At 48.1% G+C, this 25,305-nt stretch overlaps 1 protein-coding gene across 6 annotated transcripts in view; it reads left to right on the top strand.

Moving 5' to 3' along the window:
• The window catches only part of Gnb1l (G protein subunit beta 1 like), a 77,940-nt gene that overhangs the window by 33,946 nt on the left and 18,689 nt on the right, over positions 1-25,305 (top strand). For 3 of the 6 annotated variants that reach the window (XR_005491494.2, NM_001398877.1, XM_039088981.2), the window contains 4 exons: positions 14,191-14,331; positions 14,736-14,861; positions 17,863-18,025; positions 22,013-22,111. Coding sequence is in view for 5 of the 6 variants with exons in the window: in NM_001398877.1 (NP_001385806.1) it covers positions 14,207-14,331; positions 14,736-14,861; positions 17,863-18,025; positions 22,013-22,111 (513 nt within the window). In the remaining variant the exon portion in view is untranslated. The other 3 variants (XM_017598200.2, XM_006248654.5, XM_039088982.1) reach the window with 3 other exon arrangements.

The raw sequence follows: 25,305 nt of genomic DNA, 5'->3' as shown, positions 1-25,305 counted from the left end.
GGTGTTCCTTCAGTCTCTGTTTTAATCTTTGCCTCTCTCTTCCCTGCCAAGGGTATTCTTGTTCCCCTTTTAAAGAAGGAGTGAAGCATTCACGTTTTGATCATCCGTCTTGAGTTTCATTTGTTCTAGGCATCTAGGGTAATTCAAGCATTTGGGCTAATAGCCACTTATCAATGAGTGCATACCATGTATGTCTTTCTGTGATTGGGTTAGCTCACTCAGGATGATGTTTTCCAGTTCCAACCATTTGCCTACGAATTTCATAAAGTCGTTGTTTTTGATAGCTGAGTAATATTCCATTGTGTAGATGTACCACATTTTCTGTATCCATTCCTCTGTTGAAGGGCATCTGGGTTCTTTCCAGCTTCTGGCTATTATAAATAAGGCTGCAATGAACATAGTGGAGCACGTGTCTTTTTTATATGTTGGGGCATCTTTTGGGTATATGCCCAAGAGAGGTATAGCTGGATCCTCAGGCAGTTCAATGTCCAATTTTCTGAGGATCCTCCAGACTGATTTCCAGAATGGTTGTACCAGTTTGCAATCCCACCAACAATGGAGGAGTGTTCCTCTTTCTCCACATCCTCACCAGCATCTGCTGTCCCCTGAGTTTTTGATCTTAGCCATTCTCACTGGTGTGAGGTGAAATCTCAGGGTTGTTTTGATTTGCATTTCCCTTATGACTAAAGATGTTGAACATTTCTTTAGGTGTTTCTCAGCCATTCGGCATTCCTCAGCTGTGAATTCTTTGTTTAGCTCTGAGCCCCATTTTTTAATAGGGTTATTTGTTTCCCTGCGGTCTAACTTCTTGAGTTCTTTGTATATTTTGGATATAAGGCCTCTATCTGTTGTAGGATTGGTAAAGATCTTTTCCCAATCTGTTGGTTGCCGTTTTGTCCTAACCACAGTGTCCTTTGCCTTACAGAAGCTTTGCAGTTTTATGAGATCCCATTTGTCGATTCTTGATCTTAGAGCGTAAGCCATTGGTGTTTTGTTCAGGAAATTTTTTCCAGTGCCCATGTGTTCCAGATGCTTCCCTAGTTTTTCTTCTATTAGTTTGAGTGTGTCTGGTTTGATGTGGAGGTCCTTGATCCACTTGGACTTAAGCTTTGTACAGGGTGATAAGCATGGATCGATCTGCATTCTTCTACATGTTGACCTCCAGTTGAACCAGCACCATTTGCTGAAAATGCTATCTTTTTTCCATTGGATGGTTTTGGCTCCTTTGTCAAAAATCAAGTGACCATAGGTGTGTGGGTTCATTTCTGGGTCTTCAATTCTATTCCATTGGTCTATCTGTCTGTCTCTGTACCAATACCATGCAGTTTTTATCACTATTGCTCTGTAATACTGCTTGAGTTCAGGGATAGTGATTCCCCCTGAAGTCCTTTTATTGTTGAGGATAGCTTTAGCTATCCTGGGTTTTTTGTTATTCCAGATGAATTTGCAAATTGTTCTGTCTAACTCTTTGAAGAATTGGATTGGTATTTTGATGGGGATTGCATTGAATCTGTAGATCGCTTTTGGTAAAATGGCCATTTTTACTATATTAATCCTGCCAATCCATGAGCATGGGAGATCTTTCCATCTTCTGAGGTCTTCTTCAATTTCCTTCTTCAGTGTCTTGAAGTTCTTATTGTACAGATCTTTTACTTGCTTGGTTAAAGTCACACCGAGGTACTTTATATTATTTGGGTCTATTATGAAGGGTGTCATTTCCCTAATTTCTTTCTCGGCTTGTTTCTCTTTTGTATAGAGGAAGGCTACTGATTTATTTGAGTTAATTTTATACCCAGCCACTTTGCTGAAGTTGTTTATCAGCTTTAGTAGTTCTCTGGTGGAACTTTTGGGATCACTTAAATATACTATCATATCATCTGCAAATAGTGATATTTTGACTTCTTCTTTTCCGATCTGTATCCCCTTGACCTCCTTTTGTTGTCTGATTGCTCTGGCTAGAACTTCAAGAACTATATTGAATAAGTAGGGAGAGAGTGGGCAGCCTTCTCTAGTCCCTGATTTTAGTGGGATTGCTTCAAGTTTCTCTCCATTTAGTTTAATGTTAGCAACTGGTTTGCTGTATATGGCTTTTACTATGTTTAGGTATGGGCCTTGAATTCCTATTCTTTCCAGGACTTTTATCATGAAGGGGTGTTGAATTTTGTCAAATGCTTTCTCAGCGTCTAATGAAATGATCATGTGGTTTTGTTCTTTCAGTTTGTTTATATAATGGATCACGTTGATGGTTTTCCGTATATTAAACCACCCCTGCATGCCTGGGATGAAGCCTACCTGGTCATGGTGGATGATTGTTTTGATGTGCTCTTGGATTCGGTTTGCCAGAATTTTGTTGAGTATTTTTGTGTCGATATTCATAAGGGAAATTGGTCTGAAGTTCTCTTTCTTTGTTGTGTCTTTGTGTGGTTTAGGTATAAGAGTAATTGTGGCTTCGTAGAAGGTATTCGGTAGTGATCCATCTGTTTCAATTTTGTGGAATAGTTTGGATAATATTGGTATGAGGTCTTCTATGAAGGTTTGATAGAATTCTGCACTAAACCCGTCTGGACCTGGGCTCTTTTTGGTTGGGAGACCTTTAATGACTGCTTCTATTTCCTTAGGAGTTATGGGGTTGTTTAACTGGTTTATCTGTTCCTGATTTAACTTCGGTACCTGGTATCTGTCTAGGAAATTGTCCATTTCCTGAAGATTTTCAAGTTTTGTTGAATATAGGTTTTTATAGTAAGATCTGATGATTTTTTGAATTTCCTTTGAATCTGTTGTTATGTCTCCCTTTTCATTTCTGATTTTGTTAATTTGGACACACTCTCTGTGTCCTCTCGTTAGTCTGGCTAAGGGTTTATCTATCTTGTTGATTTTCTCAAAGAACCAACTTTTGGTTCTGTTGATTCTTTCTATGGTCCTTTTTGTTTCTACTTGGTTGATTTCAGCTCTGAGTTTGATTATTTCCTGCCTTCTACTCCTCCTGGGTGTATTTGCTTCTTTTTGTTCTAGAGCTTTTAGGTGTGCTGTCAAGCTGCTGACATATGCTCTTTCCTGTTTCTTTCTGCAGGCACTCAGCGCTATGAGTTTTCCTCTTAGCACAGCTTTCGTTGTGTCCCATAAGTTTGGGTATGTTGTACCTTCATTTTCATTAAATTCTAAAAAGTTTTTAATTTCTTTCTTTATTTCTTCCTTGACCAGGTTATCATTGAGTAGAGCATTGTTCAATTTCCAAGTATATGTGGGCATTCTTCCTTGATTGTTATTGAAGACCAGTTTTAGGCCGTGGTGGTCCGATAGCACGCATGGGATTATTTCTATCTTTCTGTACCTGTTGAGGCCCGTTTTTTGACCAATTATATGGTCAATTTTGGAGAAAGTACCATGAGGAGCTGAGAAGAAGGTATATCCTTTTGCTTTAGGATAGAATGTTCTATAAATATCCGTTAAGTCCATTTGGCTCATGACTTCTCTTAGTCTGTCTACATCTCTGTTTAATTTCTGTTTCCATGATCTGTCCATTGATGAGAGTGGGGTGTTGAAATCTCCCACTATTATTGTGTGAGGTGCAATGTGTGTTTTGAGCTTTAGTAAGGTTTCTTTTACATATGTAGGTGCCCTTGTATTTGGGGCATAGATATTTAGGATTGAGAGTTCATCTTGGTGGATTTTTCCTTTGATGAATATGAAGTGTCCTTCCTGATCTTTTTTGATGACTTTTAGTTGAAAATTGATTTTATTTGATATTAGAATGGCTACTCCAGCTTGCTTCTTCTGACCATTTGCTTGGAAAATTGTTTTCCAGCCTTTCACTCTGAGGTAATGTCTGTCTTTGTCTCTGAGGTGTGTTTCCTGTAGGCAGCAGAATGCAGGGTCCTCATTGCGTATCCAGTTTGTTAATCTATGTCTTTTTATTGGGGAGTTGAGGCCATTGATGTTGAGAGATATTAAGGAATAGTGATTATTGCTTCCCGTTATATTCATATTTGGATGTGAGGTTATGTTTGTGTGCTTTCATTCTCTTTCTTTTTTTGCCAAGACGATTAGTTTCTTGCTTCTTCTAGGGTATAGCTTGCCTCCTTATGTTGGGCTTTACCATTTATTATCCTTTGTAGTGCTGGATTTGTAGAAAGATATTGTGTAAATTTGGTTTTGTCATGGAATATCTTGGTTTCTCCATCTATGTTAATTGAGAGTTTTGCAGGATACAGTGACCTGGGCTGGCATTTGTGTTCTCTTAGGGTCTGTATGACATCAGTCCAGGATCTTCTGGCCTTCATAGTTTCTGGCGAGAAGTCTGGTGTGATTCTGATAGGTCTGCCTTTATATGTTACTTGACCTTTTTCCCTTACTGCTTTTAATATTCTTTCTTTATTTTGTGCGTTTGGTGTTTTGACTATTATGTGACGGGAGGTGTTTCTTTTCTGGTCCAATCTATTTGGAGTTCTGTAGGCTTTTTGTATGCCTATGGGTATCTCTTTTTTTAGGTTAGGGAAGTTTTCTTCTATGATTTTGTTGAAGATATTTACTGGTCCTTTGAGCTGGGAGTCTTCACTCTCTTCTATACCTATTATCCTTAGGTTTGATCTTCTCATTGAGTCCTGGATTTCCTGTATGTTTTGGACCAGTAGCTTTTTCCGCTTTACATTATCTTTGACAGTTGAGTCAATGATTTCTATGGAATCTTCTGCTCCTGAGATTCTCTCTTCCATCTCTTGTATTCTGTTGGTGAGGCTTGTATCTACAGCTCCTTGTCTCTTCTTTTGGTTTTCTATATCCAGGGTTGTTTCCATGTGTTCTTTCTTGATTGCTTCTATTTCCATTTTTAGTTCCTTCAACTGTTTGATTGTGTTTTCCTGGAATTCTTTCAGGGATTTTTGCGATTCTTTCAGAGATTTTTGCGATTCCTCTCTGTAGGCTTCTACTTGTTTATTAATGTTTTCCTGTGTTTCCCTAAGGGAGTTCTTCATGTCTTTCTTGAAGTCCTCCAGCATCATGATCAAATATGATTTTGAAACTAGATCTTGCTTTTCTGGTGTGTTTGGATATTCCGTGTTTGTTTTGGTGGGAGAATTGGGCTCCGATGATGTCATGTAGTCTTGGTTTCTGTTGCTTGGGTTCCTGCGCTTGCCTCTCGCCATCAGATTATCTCTAGTGTTACTTTGTTCTGCTATTTCTGACAGTGGCTAGACTGTCCTATAAGCCTTTGTGTCAGGAGTGCTGTAGACCTGGTTTCCTCTCTTTCAGTCAGTTATGGGGACAGAGTGTTCTGCTTTCGGGCGTGTAGTTTTTCCTCTCTACAGGTCTTCAGCTGTTCCTGTGGGCCTGTGTCTTGAGTTCACCAGGCAGCTTTCTTGCAGCAGAAAGGTTGGTCTTACCTGTGGTCCCGAGGCTCAAGTTTGCTCGCGGGGTGCTGCCCACGGGCTCTCTGCAGCGGCAGCAACCAGGAAGACCTGTGCCGCCCCTTCCGGGAGCTTCAGTGCACCAGGGTTCCAGATGGCCTTTGGTGTTTTCCTCTGGCGTCCGAGATGTGTATGCAGAGTGCAGTCTCTTCTGGTTTCCCAGGCGCGTCTGCCTCTCTGAGGGTTTAGCTCTCCCTCCCACGGGATTTGGGTGCAGAGAACTGTTTATCCGGTCTGTTTCCTTCAGGTTCCGGGGGTGTCTCAGGCAGGTGTCCTGGCGCTCCTGGGCCCTCCCCCACGGGAGCCCAGAGGCCTTATACAGTTTCCTCTTGGGCCAGGGATGTGGGCAGGGGTGGGCAGTGTTGGTGGTCTCTTCCGCTCTGCAGCCTTAGGAGTGCCCACCTGACCAGGCGGTGAGGTCTCTTTCCCACAGGGTCTGGGAGCAGAGAGCTGCCGGGGGCCGGGATCCGCGGGTGTGGGACTTCCGGTAAACACTGGACGTGCCCGGTCCTAGAGGAATTCTGCCTCTGTGTCCCGATTTCACCAGGCAGCTTTCTTGCCGCAGACAAGTTGGTCTTACCTGTGGTCCCGAGGCTCAAGTTTGCTCGCGGGGTGCTGCCCACGGGCTCTCTGCAGCGGCAGCAACCAGGAAGACCTGTGCCGCCCCTTCCGGGAGCTTCAGTGCACCAGGGTTCCAGATGGCCTTTGGTGTTTTCCTCTGGCGTCCAAGATGTGTATGCAGAGTGCAGTCTCTTCTGGTTTCCCAGGCGTGTCTGCCTCTCTCCACCCGATGCTTTTAGATTTATTAAACTCATCTATTTTTTAAAGTTTTTTTTTCCAGAGTCAATCTTTTTTCTTACTTCAAATAAAGCCTCATAATTACATAGTTCCTGCACAGTGTCCGGACGGATTATAGAGGAGGATTCTGGGCATCCTGTTCTAGGCTACTCCATCTTACTTCTTTGAGCTAAGCCGGCAGCCGGCATACCCCAGTGACTGTGTCTGCTCCCCATGGTTTAGGTCTGCAATTAGGTGTGCAGTGGCTGTGCCCAGTTTTTTACACGGGTGCTGGAAATCTGAAGTCGAGTCTTCATACTTCTGTTGTAGGAGCTCTTACCCAGGGAGCCGTCTCAGCCCGCCCTTGTGACGCTTTTTGTTTTTCCTTAAGATTATAGATTTTTAAATTTCCTGTATCTTGTATCTGTATGGGTATTTTTCTGAATGTTTGTCTGTGTACCGCATGCATGCAGTGCCCACAGAAGCCAGAAGAGGGCATCAGATCCTCTTGAATTAGAGTTAGAGCTGCTAGTGAGCTACTGTATAGGTGCTGGGAACTAAACCCTGGAGCCTCTCCCAGCTCCAGCCTCTCTATGCAGGCCTGGCTGCCCTGGACCTCACTATTTAGGCCAGGCTGGCCTTGAACTCCTGCACTCGGTCCTCCCTCTGCCTCCCTAGCCTGGGATTAAATGTGTGTATGCCATCACACCTGGCTAATGTTATGTTTTAATGGTTTTACAGGGTTTCTTTTTTTAAAGGTTGTTAAGGTTTAACGGTTTTTTAAGGTTACTAATGCGGGCTGGAGGGAGGTCATGGCGCTCTTCTTTGGATCTTGGCTCGGTTTCCAGCACTCACATGGCACTCCAGTTCCAGAGGATCAGTCACCTTCTTCTGACCTCTGTGGACAGCAGGCACACGTGAGGTACACAGACATACATGCAGGCGAACGTTCAGGCATATAAAACGATAGGGCTATTCATGGTCACTGAAGAGAAATTTTACATCAATCCAGGTGTTTGTCGTTTCTTCTCAACCTTCCTGTAGAAGGCTAGAGGAAAGAAAAAAACTAGTTTTTCCTATCGTTGTCCCTGATCAGGCGAGTATCAAATCGATGTATAATATTTGGATTGTATTTGCTTAATTTTAAAAATTATTGTTTGAGTTGCTGATTTGAGTCTAGTTTGATTCGTTTAACAAAATTTAGTTGAGATTGGAAGAGAATTTCCAACAATTTTTAAAATAACCCTAAACACACTTCTGCCATTTTGTTATATATTAATGTAAAGCCATGCCCTCAGAATTGACAATGATAAAAATCAAGTTACCCTTTAGTCCCGAAGAAGATATTCTGTATCAAATGTTCAAGCAAGACTTAATTTCTATATAAAAATAAGAAAGCACATTTCTCTTATTAGCATGCAATCTTGCTTTTATCTTTAATAAATGCACACCCAGGAATTTTTTTAGAATAAATTTATGCCTTACTACCAGTAAATCCGTTATGTGTATTTATAGACCCAAGGCTGTGAAAATTTTCTCAGGTGTGAAGGGCTCAAGAGTAGAAGTATAAGAAGGCCTAGTGTCCCAACCAACCAGAGCTTCCGGGGACTAAGCCACTACCCAAAGACTATACATGGACTGACCCTGGACTCTGACCTCATAGGTAGCAGAGAATAGCCTAGTAAGAGCACCAGTGGAAGGGGAAGCCCTGGGTCCTGCCAAGGTTGGACCCCCAGTGCAGGGGAATATGGGGGGGCAGTAAGGGGATGTATGGGGGGAATAACTGTATGGGGGAGGGGAAGGAATGGGGGCTTATGGACAGGAAACCGGGAAAGGGAGTAACATTTGAAATGTAAGTAAAGAAATATATCTAATAAAAAATTTAAAAAAAAAAAGGCCTGGTGTCACAGGGTGTGGTTCTCTGTCTCCTTACTACAGTGAAGTGCTTGAGGTCGGCCAACCTAGAACAAAAGGGGACTCAGCACAGTGTGGGGGAGTGGGCAGCCCCAGTGGTGGCCTCTGGTGAAAAGCTGGGGAGATGACATCCTGACTCATGTGTGTGCAAGAGGGAATGAGCCCATCACCAGACAGGGATCCAGACTGCTGCTCTGGTACACAGTGTGCGCCCATGAGGCTTGGAGATTTGTGCTTCCTTCACAGTGAGTGTGCATTGTTATAAATAGGTACCACGCATATAGGTCCAGCACTACCTGGGACTTGGCTTTAGTACACACGTCCTAGGGAGAGAAGCCACTTCAAGTCAGCCGACTCTGGCTCCCATTGCTATGTCACTGCTGCTTTTCAGAATTTAATCATGATGCATATGTCAATCATGATGCATATGTCAATCATGATACATATGTCAATCGTGATGCTTATGTCAATCATGATGCAGTAAGTTTACTGCATGTTGAATGCTTGTCTATCCCAAACTTTCATTGTGTATTTAAGTAATTGTTTTTCTTTCCCCCTCTGATCTCTTCTGTCACTTATTTTTGGACTTTATGCCCTGAATGCCTCTGCTTTTCCAATGGTTTATTTCAGCATTTTTTTCTTTCTGATTTTATATTGAGTTTCTATTGATAACTCTTAATGTTTCCTGGTTTTACCAAGTTAAAAAACAAAACAAAACAAAAACCAACTAATACACAGAGAGGTGACTTAGTGGGTAAGATCACTTGTTCTTGCAGAAGATCCAGGTTCAATTCCTATTACCTACATACATGGCGTCTCACAACCATTCACAACTCAAGTTCCAGGGATTTAATGCCCTGTTCTGTCCTCTGCAGGTACCAGACATGTATTTGGTACATAGGCATACATGTCGGCAAAGCATCCATAAACAACAACAAAAAAATTATTTTTTGTTTTTTGAGACAGAGTTTCTCAGTGTAACCCTGGCTGTCCTGAAACTCACTCTGTAGACCAGGCTGGGCTGGAACTCACTCTGTAGACCAGGCTGGACTGGAACTCACTCTGTAGACCAGGCTGGCCAGATCCACCTGCCTCTGCCTCCTAAGTGCTAGAATTAAAGGCAGGCGCCACCACCACCTGGCTTAAAAAACTTTAAAGTCTAGAATATACTACACACACACACACACACACACACACACACACACACACACACACACACGCACGCACACACTAAAACCATATGATCTGTTGCCCATACCCAGATTTTCTCAAATATCTCCAAAGTCAGATGTCCCCAGATATCCATCATGGCTCTCCCCTTGGTTTTGACTTATTACTTATTCAACTAACTCATTAACTTTGTGTGTATATGAATGATATGGGGGAAGTGTGTTGCATGCATGTGGGGGTTGGAGAATATCTTTGTGGAGTTCTCTCCTTCTACCGTGCAGCTTCTGGGCCTCAACTCGGGCTACCAGGCTTGTATGCAAAGTACTTTTATCCACCGAGCGGCCCCTGGTGATCCTAACCTTCCTTTCCTTTCTTTTTCTCCTCCAACCCCTTTCCTCTTTTGAGAGGAGGTATCTCTGTAGCCCTGTCTGTCTAGCGTGGGACTCTATGTAGACCAGGCTGACCTTACACTCACAGAGATCCACATGCTTCTGCCTCCTACAAGATGGCATTAAAGGCATGTATGTGCCTTCACACCTGGCCTGGCCCTCTCTGTTGATTGATCCAGTATCTAATGTAATATCCAGTATCTGAGGTCTGCATGTTACATTGGGTTTTGATCTCCCTCCCTTTCTCCATCCCCCCCTTGCGTGTGTACATGTGTGTGTACGTGCATCTGTCTGTCTCTGTGTGTCTGTCTGTCTATATTTATGTCTCTAGGAGAGGGGTGAGAGAGGGTTACTCTGTGTAGCTCTCACTGTCCTACAACTCACTATGTAGGCCAAGCTGACCTCGAACTCAGAGATTCTCCTGCTTCTGCCTCCCAAGAGCTGCCCAGCTGGTTACTTTAAGAGAGAAGAGTTACTGCCTTTTGCTTCTGTAGTTTCTCTTGACCTTGGCCATTTTCACGAGCCTAAGCTACACCGTCTTATACAGTGTCCCATGTCTGAGATGTGTCTTTTTCCTCATGGCCAGGCTCATGTTTGAACATTGTCAGCAAGGGTTCATGCAGGCAGTGCATATCTTACTGCACATCTTCAGGAGATAAGCTATCCCTGTTGTTCAGCATGGGTGGCTCCAGCCTCTATCCACTGGGGAAGGTGATGACAGCTAGATGTCTCCGTTAGAAAGGCACACTTTCTTTTCATGACTAGTAACATTGAAAGAGTACCATGGAAACCTATTTCTTATCAACCATTCACAAGATTGGATCTTTTTCAGATCTGATTTGGGATATATCTCTTCTACCCCAGTTTGTTTTCCTGCTTATTTCTGGTTTGTTTCATTGCTGTGATAAAACTCCATGACTGGGGTTGGGGATTTAGCTCAGGGGTAGAGCGCTTGCCTAGCAAGCACAAGGCCCTGGGTCCAGTCCCCAGCTCCGAAAAATAGAAAAGAAAAAAAAAAAAAAACAAAACAAAACACTCCATGACTAAAAGCAACTAGGGGAGGAAAGGGTTTATTTGGCATACTTGTCCTGATCACAGACTGTCATTGAGGGAATTCAGGGCAGGAGCTCAAGCAGAGGCAGGAACATGGAGGCAGGAACCTGAGAGACCATGGAGGAGTGCTGGTTACTGGCTTATAACCCCATGGCTTGCTCAGCTTGCTTTTTTTTTTGCAACCCAGGACCACCTGCACAGGCCTGGTACCACTGCCAGTGGGCTGGGCCCTCCCACATCAATCATTAGTCAAGAAAACGCCCTCACATTCTTGCCTGCAGGCCAATGTGATGGAGGTGTTTTCTCCATTGAGGCTCCCCTTCCTGGATGATACATGCTTGTGTAGAGTTGACAGGAAACTAGCAGTAGAACTAGTAGTAGAGCCAGAGAGAGGGAGCCTCTCCTTGAGGATAGTCCTGAGGCCTCTGGACAAATGCGTCTGTGGTTTGCCCAAGGGGGCGCTGTTACCATTTACTGTAGGGGGCAAAGGGCCTTCGGCCTTTCAGGGCACTTCGTAGCATTTATAGGAAAGGTCATCCATTTCCAAATCACCAGGATGTCTCTCCTGTGAAATTTTTAAACAAATCGACTCACTCGGACATCTTGAAGAACCAAAATGTACTCTGGGTTCTTTCCGATGGTTTGCCTTCCCACTCAGAGGAAGAGATTGGGTTAGAGCACTACACATGGGCCAGCACAGGGGCAGCAGCCTCCACCAAGGGCAGCCAGTGGCCAGGGGCCAGGAGAGATAGGATAGTACAATTATTCTCAATTAGATTAATAAAGAATAATTAGATGTCATAAATCAAGTAATCATAGGATATTGTCATAGGAAAAATATGTAGGTAGAATTAATTAGTTTTCAAATAAAGCGTTTATTTTAATTGCCTGAAATGATGGAGCCCTTAATTGTTGATGCATCATTTTGGCCTGAGCTTTACAGCTGTTGTAACAGCGTGACGTGACGGGTTTGTTCCCTGCACTTCTGGGGAGACAATAGAGGACACCTTGATTTCATCACCTCACAATGAGCCTTCTGCTGTAAGGTTCTGGAAACTCCCAGCATGCCGCAGGCCGTGGCAAGTGTGGGCTGAGCTCCAGCTGGTACTGCCCAGGGTCATGGTGTGAGAACTCTTATACACATATGTGCATGAATGTGCATGTGAACACAAGTGTACACGTGTGCTTTGGTGTGTACCTGAGGGTCTGTATGCCCCCGAATGTGGAATACACATGAAGGGGGTGCATCTATGTGGGTGTGTGTTTATGTTTGCATGTATAAGTGTGAGCATCTAGGTGTCTGTGTATATAAACATGGCTACAGTATGTGTGGTATCTGGATTGCACTATGTGCCTACAAAGATAGCCTGTCAGAGTTCGTGGCCTGGACCTATGTGGCAAGATGCCCCTATACTGGTCTTGGAGCTTTCCTGCTGAGTGTTTGAGCTTTAAGAGATCAAGTTCTTTACAGTGGTGAAACTAGGGCCTGTGGACCTGTATCTGGCAAGAACACAGCTGGGCTTTGGAGGACCAACAGCTGCCCTTTGACCCTGTCCTTTGGGGTACCTGCTTGAGGCAGTTCTTCCAGCATCTGTGATCTGGGGCATGTGTCTGTGAACAACAGTGTGAGGTCCTTCCCTGCTCACCTCCCCTCCAAAAAAAAAAAAAAAAAAAAAAAAGAGGGAATTTGGCAGTTTGCATTCCTGTGACTTAGTTTTCTTTGAAAGCCCTTGAAAGAGGCAGGGTCCAAGGGTAGAGTTAGAGTTAGCCCAGGAAGGGCTTGACCTGGTGGGACCTGCATCAGGTCAATAGGACTAGATACATGTCTCATGCCACAGCATGGGTACAGACCTCACCGGCCTGGCACAGCCCTGATCATAGCCCCATCCTGGTCTTCCCTCCAAAGGCCTGGTGATTTCCTGGAAACCTGATTCTTGCTGTTGTGTGCCTTCTTCCCCTGTGGTGTGGCCCAGAGCCCGTAGCTTCATTTCTCTAACAAAAAAGGAGGTGAGGGCATGGGATGTGCAGATGTATGGCGGCACTGGTGGAGACAAGCTGGTGGAAGACGGACTTGATGGGAGCATTCCACACAGACCTAAAGCCCAGCCTCCATTCTAGAAGAATCGAGCTCTTTTGCTCTGTTCCTTTCCTTGCCATGTTCTTTTGATGGTGGTAACTCCCACCCAAGTTGGGCAAAGCTGCGTCTCCCTGCTGTGCGGGCTGCATGTAAGCAGGGTAGGATCGGCCCTTGCTCAGTGGAAAGGCTCCTGAAACAAGCTGCTGCAGCCCCCTGCTGTCTCCCTCTGACCTTCCCACTGTACCCTCATCCAGCTGTGGCTTGTCAAGAGCAGCCAACTGTGGGACTGGGGTGGTGTGAGAAAGTGTGGTGGTCTAGGGCACTGGAAAGTTCTCTTTTGCAAGGTAGACCCTAGCAGGTCTTAAGTACAAGTCCTGATTTGAGGAGGTCTGTCTGCTGGGGTAGCAGCTCTGTGGGTGTGGCCTGCCCCTTCCATGTACCCTCCCGGGCTGTTCTGCCCCTGGGTGGCACATGTCTTGAGGGCTTTTCAGGCCTATCCCAGGAATCTAGGGCAGCTCACCTCAGATTCCTGCCTCAGTTTCTCAAAAAATAAAAGTATGCTATGCAAAGTGGTTATAATTAGAAGATTTGGTGGCTCAGACCTTGACCCAGTAGGGCTGTTTGTAGCACTCTCAGGACTCCATGGAGCCCTCATTTGCAAGCATGTGTCTGCTGAGCCACTGGGTGCAAGGCAGGGGCAGTGCAGTCCAGACTCCTTACACTAGCCATGGGGCGGGAGTGGGATTAAGTGCATGGAAAATAGGCAGGGGCAGTAGCAGCCATGGGAATTCAGGCTAAAGGTGGGTCAGGGCAAGCAAATGTCAGCTTGGTGGACAGGAAAGGCTGAGGGGCACCGTTGTTCAGAAAGCATGCAGATGATAGATATAGGGGTGACATTAAACTGACTTAGAGTTTTTGCTGAAAGTATTCACATGGGCCTACAAGAATGCATCCGAGCCTGAACCAAGTTTGGCCAAGCAAAGGCTCCTTTTCTGATGTGGTGCTGGGAGTGGACCCCAGGACCTCGAGCTTGCTAGGCAAATACTCTGCCATAGAGGCAGCAAGGGCTCTACATAGTACCCAGGCTGTGTGTGCCAAGAGGGACAGGTGTGGACCTTGGTGCTACCAGAGCTGACAGAAAAGGCAGGGCTACAGGGTGGGGAGAAGGTGCCCATGAGGAACAGCGCTGGGCAAGCTGGGCTGCACTTGTGGCAGTCCTGTAGCCCATGCCAAGACCTGGCTATTCTTCAGCCACAGAGCCTGTCCCCGCCATGGAGAGCAGTATCATTTTGCCAGAAGGGGCAAAAGTTAGGTTCTGAGCCAACGGCTTTTTAAGTGTTCCTTTCTGGCTGCCTTCTATAGGCATGTGGAGTGCTCTGTCTCTCACATGTCTCCCCTTGTACCCCAGGACTGCATTTACCTACATGGCAGCACCGTTCCCACCGCCGCCTAGTCCCAGATTTGTCCTCCGAGGCACTCAGTCAGCTGTGAACACGCTGCACTTCTGCCCAGCACCCGGTGCTGCAGAGAACCCACTCCTTTTCTCGGGGTGAGTAACAGCTGTCCTGCCCCAGCCCAGGGTGAGGTCCAGCCCGGGGCTGCATGGAACAGTGCTATCTAAGCTGCTGGTGGAGGGCACTGTGCAGGGTGTGTGTTTGCCTCACTTTCAGGACCTGACCACACTGTGCATTCTGAACTCCTTGCAGGGGCAGTCATGTCCCTTTGTCCCACAACACTGAGTTCTGACAAAGTGCCCCCAATCCCTGGCCCTTCTGGCTACCTTTGCTGTAAGGGAGGTTTGTCCGACCTTTGGTTCAGAGGCAGCCATCCGTTCCAGTGAAGTCTTCCCCAGCTGAAGTATCTCCATCCACTGTCTGTGTGTGGTGTTGGCCTGGAGTGAGTTCAAGACTGCCCCAGGCCCTGACCAGCCTGTGCCTGATTCCTCTCCAACAGGTCTCAGAATGGCCTAGTGCACATCTGGAGCCTACAGACAAGAAGAATAGTTGCCACTCTAAACGGCCACGGGGGCCAGGGTGTAACCTGGCTGAAGACACTGCCGCAGGGACAGCAGCTCCTCAGGTGGGTTGTAGCATCACAAGGGAGGTCCCGGGGGATCTATGCTGGGAACTCTTTAACAGAGCAGGAGGGCAGTGAACTGAATGAATGGGATGCGTGTGAGGGGTGGGTCTGGCCAGCTTCGCTGTAGCTTGTGTACAGTGTGGGGCCAGTCCCAGCCTTCGGGAAGCAGACAACTTCCGTCAGGTGGAATTGTGCTCTGAGACACATCTTGGGGGTGTGGGGTGGGGTGGTGGTGCCATCCGAGGTAGCTGCTGCCAGTCCAGCAGGCAGCTGAGGGAAAGACTCTGGGCTATGGCTTAGAAGAGGGCAGAGGTAACAGCAGGGGCAGGGACCAAGCCAGTAGGTTTGAAAGGCATGAAGGGTAGCCTGGGGACACTTACAGGCACCTTCTTTCCCAGCCAGGGTGGTGCAGCTGCAGCCCCTCCTACAGCCCCCACTGAGGGTCAGGGGCCTGTGTTGGGGGCTCAGGGTGTGGAATGCCCAGGTGCATTTGCACTGCACTGGAGACCACAGCAAACCAAAGCTGCCTGCCCTCAGCTGTGTTTGGGTCCGGGTTTCTTCAAGAGGCCCTGGAAGGGCTGTGGGCTTTCATATCCAGCAAGGCTGAAGGACCCTCAGCACTGGCCGCACCTGGGCCACAAGAGCTGCACCAGCTAGTGTTTCTTTACCTTCGTCATTGTGAAACTACACACTTACAGGCCAGCTCAGCAGCACCTGAATAACCACTGCCCAGTCAAGGACAGCGCAGTGGCACCACCTACTGCGGAGTCAGTGGCCGCCAGGACTGCTGTGCTGTCTTGAAAGAAGAGAAGAATGATTTTATGAGTTTTTCTAAACTTTAAGTTAGGAGAAAAAAAAAAACCTAAAAGACTACCAGGTATTTAATGCACACCTGTGCTCTCAGTGCCCTGGAAGACAGGCAGGAGGATTGCTGTGACTTTGGGATACCGTTGGCTTCTGCCCATTTTTCTATTGTGCTGATTGCATTTTTCTTATTGACATGTGAAGTGCTTTTCATATTTTAGTTAGTATCAATATTCTTCTGTCACAGATAGTCTCTGCAACAGGCTGGCAGAGATATATTTTCACTCTCCTGGAGGTCTTCATTGGAGTCACATTGGCCAGGCTTCACCCATTTGGCCAGGCTCCTGGGCCATAGAGAAGCCTATGCTAAGACATGGATGGACATCCCAACCTGTCTCCAGAACTTACTGCTGCTTCACTTAGATCCACAGTTTCTCTGGACTGTGCTGCTGATGTGGGACTCAGGCAAAGCCTGCCTTCTGTTCTTCTGCTGCATATTCAACCCTGTGGACACCAGTATCCAAGGCCACAGACAGGAAGAAAATGCTAGCAGCTGCATGTGGGTTCTGGGGCTGGTTTCTTGGTCCGTGTTTCTCATGATCTCAGTACTTCTCAAGTGCCCTAGATTCAGGACAAGACCGAGGTCCTGGGTTCAGGGAGGAAGCCCAGTGTGGTGACTGCCAACCTCTTGGTGCTGGACGTACCTGAGTCCCTGGGGCTCCTTTGCAGGCTGGCTTTTGTGGGTCACACAGGCGGGTGGGGTTTGCTGGGCCACTGTCAGCATCCAAGAGGTTGAAGTTTGTTTCTTGTTGGTTTTGTTTGTTCTTTTTGAGACAGGGTCTTGCTATATAGCTCTGGTCAACCTCAGTTCCTTATGTCGTAGACCAGCCTGGCCCTGAGTCTCTGCCTCCTGAGTGCTGGGACTAAAGGTGTGCTCTGCCTCTCCCTGTATAATCTGAAATCAGCAACTCTTCGGAAACCTGGCTGCTGTGTTTAGAAAGGCGATGAGCTGGGTTGTCCATGGTGGACCTACATTGCCCACAGTGTCATCCACCTATGTTGCCCTGTGTGTTCTCGCTGTGTGTGTCTGGCCACACACATGTTCACGATGACCTCTAAGCTCTGACCTGACCACGGTTCTCTATGTGCATCAGCTGTTTGATGAGGAACCTTATATGTACTACTGGCTCCCGGATTAGCTCTGCCAGAGAGGGCAGAACTGATGTCTGTGAGGAGCCAGGCTTGCTCAGGGCCACCGCTTCTGCAGTTACATGTGTGTCTTTACCCATACAGTCTTCAGTACACTTGTCTGTGTGCTTGGGTCCACCTCTGTTTGAGCTTCCTGGCCCAGTGCACTATCATCCACACAGCCACAGTGCTGCTGTCCCTCACAGGCTTCTGGCTCTCGCTCAACTGGCTGGGGCTGTTTTCATTGTGCACAGTGACAGTCACACTGTCTGTGGGTCTGTGGGTTTGGCACAGCACTTCTGTGTGTCCATTTCCCCAAGGCCACATCAAACAGCCTGCCACCCCACAAAGCCCAGAGCTATCCACTGCGGTCAGCCCTCTCCTGGTCTCCAGCCCTTCCTTTTCTAGAACGTCACCCGAGTGTAGTTCCATGCTGCAGAACCTTCAGATCTGACTCGTTCACGTAGTGTATCATAGCTCAGCATCCGTCCAGCCGTTGCGTGTGTCAGCGGATGGCGCCACCCCTTGCTGAGCGTCACTCTGCACAGCGTCCTGGCCATTCTTTAGCTGCAGAGCACCTGGGTTGTTTCCAGCTCAGGTGATGATGCACAGAGCTGCTGTCAGCCTGCTTGCATGGCATTTAGAGTGAATGTCGGTCTCAGACACACTCTAGAAGAGGCCTGAGGGAGACTTCTGAGTCCTTAAAGACAGTTTACAGAAAGGAAAGAGGTGCAAGGTAAGCTTTAGTGGCACTGGTGCATGCCTCAGTGTCCTTGGTCGACGGGATGTCCTAGCCTCAGCGCCCTGGATACCAAGGCAGATGTGAACATTGAGGGAGAAGCCCCTCCTCACCGAGGCCTTTAGCCTGGATGGTTGTGAGGCTTACCTAGCCGTCTTCTGGAAACATGGCTGCCTTCAGCATGGAAGGGGTAAGGACCAGACGCTGACCCAGGTAGGCACATATATGTTTACAATGTCTCAACAGACCTCCCTCCCCCTTTGCTTTCAGCCAGGGCCGGGACCCGCGGCTGTGCCTGTGGGACCTGGCAGAGGGCAGGAACACCGTCATGGACTCAGTTCAGCTGGACAGTGTGGGCTTCTGCAAGAGTTCCATCTTGGTCAGGGGACAGCTCTGCTGGATGCTTGCTGTGCCAGGGAAGGGCAGCGACGAGGTAAGGACCAGCTCTTGGAGCTCCTTCCAGACACTAATGACTAGGTTTGTCTTAACCCGCACACTGTCCTCCTCCAGTAAGGAGGGCCTAGTGCTGCCACAGGACCCTGCCAGCTGCAGGCCTGAGGCTCACCTGCTTCACTCAGCTCCAGCAGCCTCGGGCTGCTCATCTGTGACATCCAATCCTTCCAGGGGATTCAGGTTGAAAATGAGGAAGGGCTCAGGCAAACCTTCAGACTTAACACAACACTATTCCTGGAGGGGGGCTACTCAGGGCTGTGTCCAGACCTGAGGATGTGTGTGCACACATAGACAAGAATACATGTCTATTCACATATTCATGTGCATACACACATATATGTACACAGAGAAATCTCCGGAAATTGGGGCCTTGGTGCACTGTCAGCCGGGAGGAGGCACCAGAGATATCAATCTAGTGACACGGTGAAGAAAACTGAAGCATCAGGGGAGTTCACAGTGGGGGACAAAGCTATGACACAGTGAAGACTGCAGCTTCTGGAGGCTGACTGAAGATGGGAGTGGACACAAACCTGGGGAAGGGAGGATAAAGCCCAAATTCAAATCCAGAATGGGAGCCAGTCTGGAGGCAGGAAGAGCCACAGCGGAACTCCCGGGAAGCTGCTAGGCCTCCTGGGAGACAAACTGTTCCACAAACTCTGATCACAAGGAAAGGAGCAGGAAAAAGGTATCTGGAAGCAGCAGTGAGGCCAGAGTAATGGGGAGTCCAGGAGATGGAGTCGGGCTACAGCCCCAGGACCCTCTGCTTTCTGTGAGAATAAACTAACCCTGTTTCGGGGCTTCTTTCTACAGAACCAGCCTCATCCTGTTTGCAGAGTTATAGGCAAGGCATAGCCAGTGATGAGCAGCTGAAGGCTGGGACTATGCTTGATCCAAACGCCGAGGCTGGGGTACTGCACTCCACACGTGCACATTCTCAGGAGGGTGGTGCAGGAGCCTGAGGTCAAAGGTCAAAGATGGACAACCTGCACGGGCCACAGGCCACAGGCCACGGGCCACGGCAGGAAGTCATGAGAGCTCAGAAAGACCCCACTGTGGTAGTAGGGAGAGGCTGGATGGCAAGGGGCCTTAGGTAGGAGCTGTTCAAATGTGTTCTCAGGATAAGAAGAGGAACAGCAAACCCAGGACTGTCTAGGAGTGTGACCTGGGGTCTATACTGAGAGTGTAGAAAGCACAGCAACCATCCTACATCAGAAGAGCAGGATCTCGAGGTCAGACCCAGGGCCAGTGCCTTTCCTAGCTTGCTTCCCCAGGCCTCTTGGAACCTCCCTGAGTGAGCTTGGAGCCTCCTACAGACCCTGGAGCTTTCCACCTGGCACCCAACTCCAGCTTCTTTTTTCCAGAAGGAAAAAATGCTAGGTTTGGGCAAGTGTGGCCACCCAGACAGCCGTGAGGGGTGGGAGCATGCTCCCAGGCATTGTTTGGGCCTAAGCCAGCTATGGTTTTCCAGGGCCCAGTTTAGGCGGATTCCAGGCTGACTGGAAAACAACCATTTGCCCAGGATGTGCTGGCTGCTTCTGAAAGTGCAGTGTCTGGCCGTTGAGATGGCTCGGTGGGTAAAGGTGCCTGCTGCCCAGGCTGACAGCCCGTGTCCAATTTCCAGACCCCACACAGTGAGAAGAGAGAGCTGGTTCACAAAAGTCACACACACACACACACACACACACACACACACACACACCCCAATAAATAATAAATATAATAAAAATTGTTTTGAAAATACAGGGCTACCTGCACTGAGGGTGAGGACCAGGAAGCTGGTTAAACTACACAGGAGCCTGTGACCTCTGCAGACAAAGACTTTACTGCTCCATGGCCCAAGGGTGGCTAAGCCCTCCTAGCCCTCAGAGTGGCATCTTGTGTGTCTGTGGCTTGGGATGACCTTAGTACCACCTGCCTTGCTAGAGGAGGAAGCAATTCCCCCACCCCTCACATTAATAAAACCTTTAACAGGTTTTTGGCAAACTGGCAAGAAAAGTGTATGTAGCTCCTAATTGGTGATTTAAGTGCAATCATGAACAAATAAATACCTGTTACTATCTCATTATTTATGAACTAGATCTGCTTGGAGACAAAATGACTTTTCTTGGGCAGGAGCCAAGCCTAACCCGGTACACCGGCCTGATCCGCCAGCGCCATTAGGAGCTGCCTACTCAGTGCTGCTGGCTGTGGAGGACCATGGGCCAGAGGAGGCAGGACTGTGCATAGGAGCCACTCCCCTCCCTCTCTGCCTTCCAGCCTGGGAGCAGCTCTAATGCGGGCTTACAGGCCCACTGCCAGCCATGCTGTCCATCTCCACTCCCTGCAGCAGCTCTGCCCTCCTACTCTGTTAGCCCCTGTCCTGGCTTCCTCCAAACCTTCCCTTCCCACCTCTCAAAGGCCTGAGCATGTTCCTGGTCTCCACAAAGGCAGAGGTTATACAACTCACCTGCAGCAGACAGGACGGAACTGTGAACCATTTCTAGTGCTCAGCTTGGGTATTAGGAGTTCAGTCACTGTGGGGACCCCGGTGAGATTGCCCTGCCAGGCAGCACCCTGGCCACCTGTCAGTCAGAAGTGGACACATCAGCAGGACTCTGACTGGAGGAGCAGGCTGTGTGCTTGGCATTCTGCACTGCCTAGAAGCTGCCCTGGACTCAGCAGGGCAGATGAGGTTCATCTCTGTGGCTGGGGCTGTGGCAGATGAGGGTCTATGTGGCATAGGTTCTAAAGGGCAACACAGCCCCAACATGCCCATGTTCTGGTCCCTCAGACACTGTCCCCAGTCTGACATACCAGGTATGTGCTGTCCGGTTGATGCCCCCTCCCCTTTGGAGCTCTGAGTCCGTGTGTGTGCAGACTGGGGCATGCTAAGCAGGCTTGTATTTATGCTCCTGCTCTCACTGATATCTGGAGAAGCTCAGGGATTCAGAACCCACGCAGCCCCATGACACCAGAAGGTATACATAAGCCCAACAGTGCAGTAGAACCCCACGCAGATGAAAGGCATAGGAAACATCTGGTTGATGCTAGGCTGCAACATGTCATGTGGCCCCCTTCTGTTCCCTGAGCTCACAAGAGAAGTGTCACGTCCCCCCAAATGAATGAGGGTTAGTACCTTAGATATGGGGTGTCTGAGAACCCAATCCAATCTGGTCCTTGGGCCTTGGCCATCCACTAAGAATGATCCTGGCCGGCCTATAAACAGTCTTCTTGGATTTCTTTCTTTCTTTCTTTCTTTTTTTTTTTTTTTGTTGTTGTTGTTGTTGTTCTTTTTTTTCAGAGCTGGGGACCAAACCCAGGGCCTTGCGCTTCCTAGGTAAGCGCTCTACCACTGAGCTAAATCCCCAGCCCCTTGGATTTCTATACCTACCTGGGAAGATGGGTCATGTGGGCCACAAGGCCCATCTCAGCCTAGGCATGGAAAGGCCTGGGCATCTCAGCAGTCTGGGTTGGCAGGTCAGGTACTTGTGTACAGGAAACAGGATTCAGTGAGGCTGCCCCTGGCTCTGAGTAAATGCATATTTCTAGGTTGGTGGTGCATGGGTCTCAGGCCTTCTGCACAGATTATATATCATTTTACATACCTGAGATTATCCAAAGAGGGCCCTTGAAAATCCTACCCAGGCAAGAGACACAAGCAAAGGAGAGAGAATAACCAAAGTAAGCAGGACCAAGTAGACCAGGCTTTGCCTAAATGACAAGAGGGGAAAGGCATGTGCTAGCTACTTGCTGGTGAAAGGTTGGTCATTCAGGAATGATGTGAGCACTTGTTTTGTAAGGACCCCAGGAGCATCTAAGCCCTCTAGCCTGTGCAGACTAATTAGGAGGCTCTGCTCTCAGGTCCCTACAGGGAGAGGAGCAGACAGAAACTCGCAGCAGCCTTGGCTAATCGCCTTAAATGTCTCTTGTTTGCACAGCATAGACTTGCTTGGCATCAGCCCAGATCAGCTTGTTTTCTCACTGTCAGGTTCAGATTCTGGAGATGCCATCCAAGACGTCAGTGTGCACCCTGAAGCCGGAGGCAGATGCCAAGCCAGGCATGCCCATGTGCCTGGGGCTGTGGCAGGTAAGACAGCATGTGCCAGCCACACCCAACAGCCCTGAGTCATGCCCCACTCAGGGCTGGATTTGTCATCAAATCTACAGGCACTGTCCCTTAGAGACCATGTATCTGCTGTCCTCTGGCCCAAAGCTGACTGGACTCTGGGCTGGTGCTGGTGCTTGGAAGTCACCCCAAGAGAAACGCTACAGAAAAACCAGGTGTCCATACCTAGCCTCCACATAACCTGGTCAGTGTGCCATGCAGATGCCCATATGTAGCTGTGAGGAGGGGACAGTTGGGTCAGCTGTGGGACCTGCTCCCAGAAGAACATGCCCTTTTCCTCAGCACCTTGGTCCTTGGCTCTGCTGAGGCTGAGGGAAAAGCTAACTAATGTGAAGTGAGCCTGCATGGACCTTGCTGTGCTAGGCAAACTTTTTTTCCACTCCTTGACCTTATAGAGATCCCAGGAACATTAGCATGATGATTTCCCCAATGGCCATTCCCTGTAGCTATTTTCTGTTTTTTTGTTTGTTTGCTTGCTTGTTTGTTTTGATTTTGTTTTTTTAATTTTGTTGGAGGGTCAGGTGCTATCTCCTGGGGCTTCTGCAAAAACTAGGGCCCAGGTAGACATCACAGCCTAGAGTCTGGAATTTTGCCCTCTGCAGCACACACACACACACACACACACACACACACACACACACACACACACACACACAGGCCCAGACCTTTTCAAGGTGAGGCTTTCCCTGGCCACATCCAGGTCGGCATTTTTACTTCCTGGTCACTTCCATTTACTGTATTTATCAGCAAAGAATCCCAGAAGCTTCATCATCAATGTCTTAACTGGTACAGACACGGGTGGGAGGGTCACAGGGTATCGCCCATGTTAAGAGGGATTTGTAACCCTTTGGCCATCTTCCTAGTTCTTATTGGTTAAGTTCTGCCTCATGGCTTGCTGCCTCTTTGAACTCTTCTAAAATGAGATGAGATGGGCTTATTCAGTTTGGAATTGCCTGAGTGACCTACAAGAAGCATGGGAAGGGCACCTCTGTGCCTGCCTCAGGGATTCTGTCTGTCTGGATGGCACAAAGTTTTCTGGCCTGCTTCCAGTTGGCTTTCTTTGCAGTTTCCTTTTTAAATTTTTATCTGTATGTATGGGTATTTTGGCTACATGAATATATATGGGTGACTTGTGTGCCTGGTGCCTGTGAAGTCCAAGGATCGCTTCAGATCCCTATGCAGGTGCTGATACCCAAACCGGGATCCTTTGCAAGAGCAGCCAGTGCTTTTAACTGCTGAGCCATCCCTCCAGCTCCTTGCAGTTTCTTAACTGAGAGAGTTGCATTAGATTTGGAGTGTTCAGTAGGCTGACCCTAGTGCTGCCTTTTCTGTATAGCTAGCTAGCTTCCTGGAGAAACGCCTCAGCAGAGTCAGGGCAGACTCTATCTGACAAAGCTCCTGGGATCCATAAGTCTGCAGCCTGACTCAGAGACAGAGCCTAGTTCTTGCCTCAGTGTGTCCAGACACAGCTCCCCAAGAGTTTCTGGGCACTTCCCTGGGAAAAATCAGTGTACCCTTATCTTGCCTCCCAACCTTACTCACACTGAGGTTTCCAGGAAAGTGACCATGCCACATACAGGTCCTGGCACAGGCACCTGTGGCTGCACACTCCTATTCTGTACCCTGGAAAACATAGGTCATTGCACAATCGTGTAAAAATTCCATCAGAAAAAAAAATGTGTAGAAAGGGATGTACAAACTTGTTAAGGTAATTAATATAGTTGACAGAAGGACAAATCACCACTTTGTTGGTGATACAGATCCAATGTGAAGCCCGCAGCCGCAAAAAGCTGCTGGTATAAGAATGTTCTTTGTTTCTCCTAAGTCCAGAAATCCTAGAATGTAAAGTCTCTAATCTGAGTGTGACAAAGTATCCTGACTTGATAGATTTCTTTCTGAAATGCTCGGGCCTATCTTTAGTTCCTGCCCAAAGTAGCTGTGCAGCATTGCTACAATAATTATAGGATAGGTCAGGCTGTAAATCAGGCCTGAGCTAACAGCAGTACCCACCCTTAGAGAAGGTTCCCAGTCTGAGTCCTGGGGCCTCTTCCAGCCGAGTTCTAGTACACAGCTTAGGGGTTCCCTTGGCCCCTGGCCTGCTGCCATCTCTCAGGCTGTTCTTCCAAGGGTGGCAGAGGCCGCAGAGCCAGTTTTTGTCTCTGAGGGCAGGGGGAGCTGCTAGGGAGGGCAAGGCGGGGCGACTTCAGATCCTGGATCTACAGCATCAAGGTTGTGACCACCAAAGGCCTCGTGGCTACAAGAACACGAGTCCAGCCTGTAGTGCCTGTCACTGAAAGCTGCGGAGACCAGGGTAGATAAAGTAAAGTGGCAGGTACTGGGCTGTGGTGATAACTGGCAGGGGCTGAAATGACCATGGCAGAGGGGTCTTTCTAGTGGCCCCTGAGTGTCTGTGTTGCTCAGAACTCATAGTCACACTCATTGTGCCATCTAGAATGATGCCAGTGAAGATGGGGAGCTCTGGACTCCCTCACTCAGAGAGCAAGGAAAGTAGCCTGGTGACGAGAGGCAGCAGAGCCAGAGCAGGACTACTGCTAGGGCTCGATCCAGGTAGCCTGGGATAGTTCTCTCTCAAATGGGCTTCAGAGGAGCGTCTACCAGGCAGCCATGCTGAGGGTGCTGAGTAAGAGTGGCAAGAGTTGGCACTCACTCCTGATTGGGGTGCAAAGGGTTCTGGAATTCTTCCACCTGGTGTGCCCCAGCTCCTACCTGCTTGCCTAAGCAGCCTGTCTGAAGCCCGCCCATAGGGCACACTGTGGATCTGCACAAATCACTTCAAGCAGAGAGCTCATCACTGTGATAAAGCTCACAGTGCATCGGTGCAGATAGGGCCCGCAGAGCCAGGCAGAACTACTGTGCCAGGAACACGCTCAGAGACCTGAGACAACCCTGCCTCTGGGGTTATGGTCAAAGTGCACAGTATGGGCCCTGGCCCTTGGGGAGAGGGACTGAAGATGGTGCTGAAAATAAATCACAGGAAACGCAGAATGCTTCATGCCTCCTCCCAGGCTCATCACTCCCTCCTGTTTTATACGTGTGAAGTTGATCGCCAACAGGACACAATCAGCCATTTCTGAAGACAGTCAGAGACAAGCTCCATGGCCGCTCTGGCCTTGGCAAGTCCACTGTACTTGCTG

The sequence above is a fragment of the Rattus norvegicus genome, chromosome 11 (assembly GCF_036323735.1).
Source record: "Rattus norvegicus strain BN/NHsdMcwi chromosome 11, GRCr8, whole genome shotgun sequence".
NCBI classification, from domain to species: Eukaryota; Metazoa; Chordata; class Mammalia; order Rodentia; family Muridae; genus Rattus; species Rattus norvegicus.
Note: the sequence above shows the minus strand (reverse complement) of the source record. Positions and strands in the feature narration are given on the sequence as shown.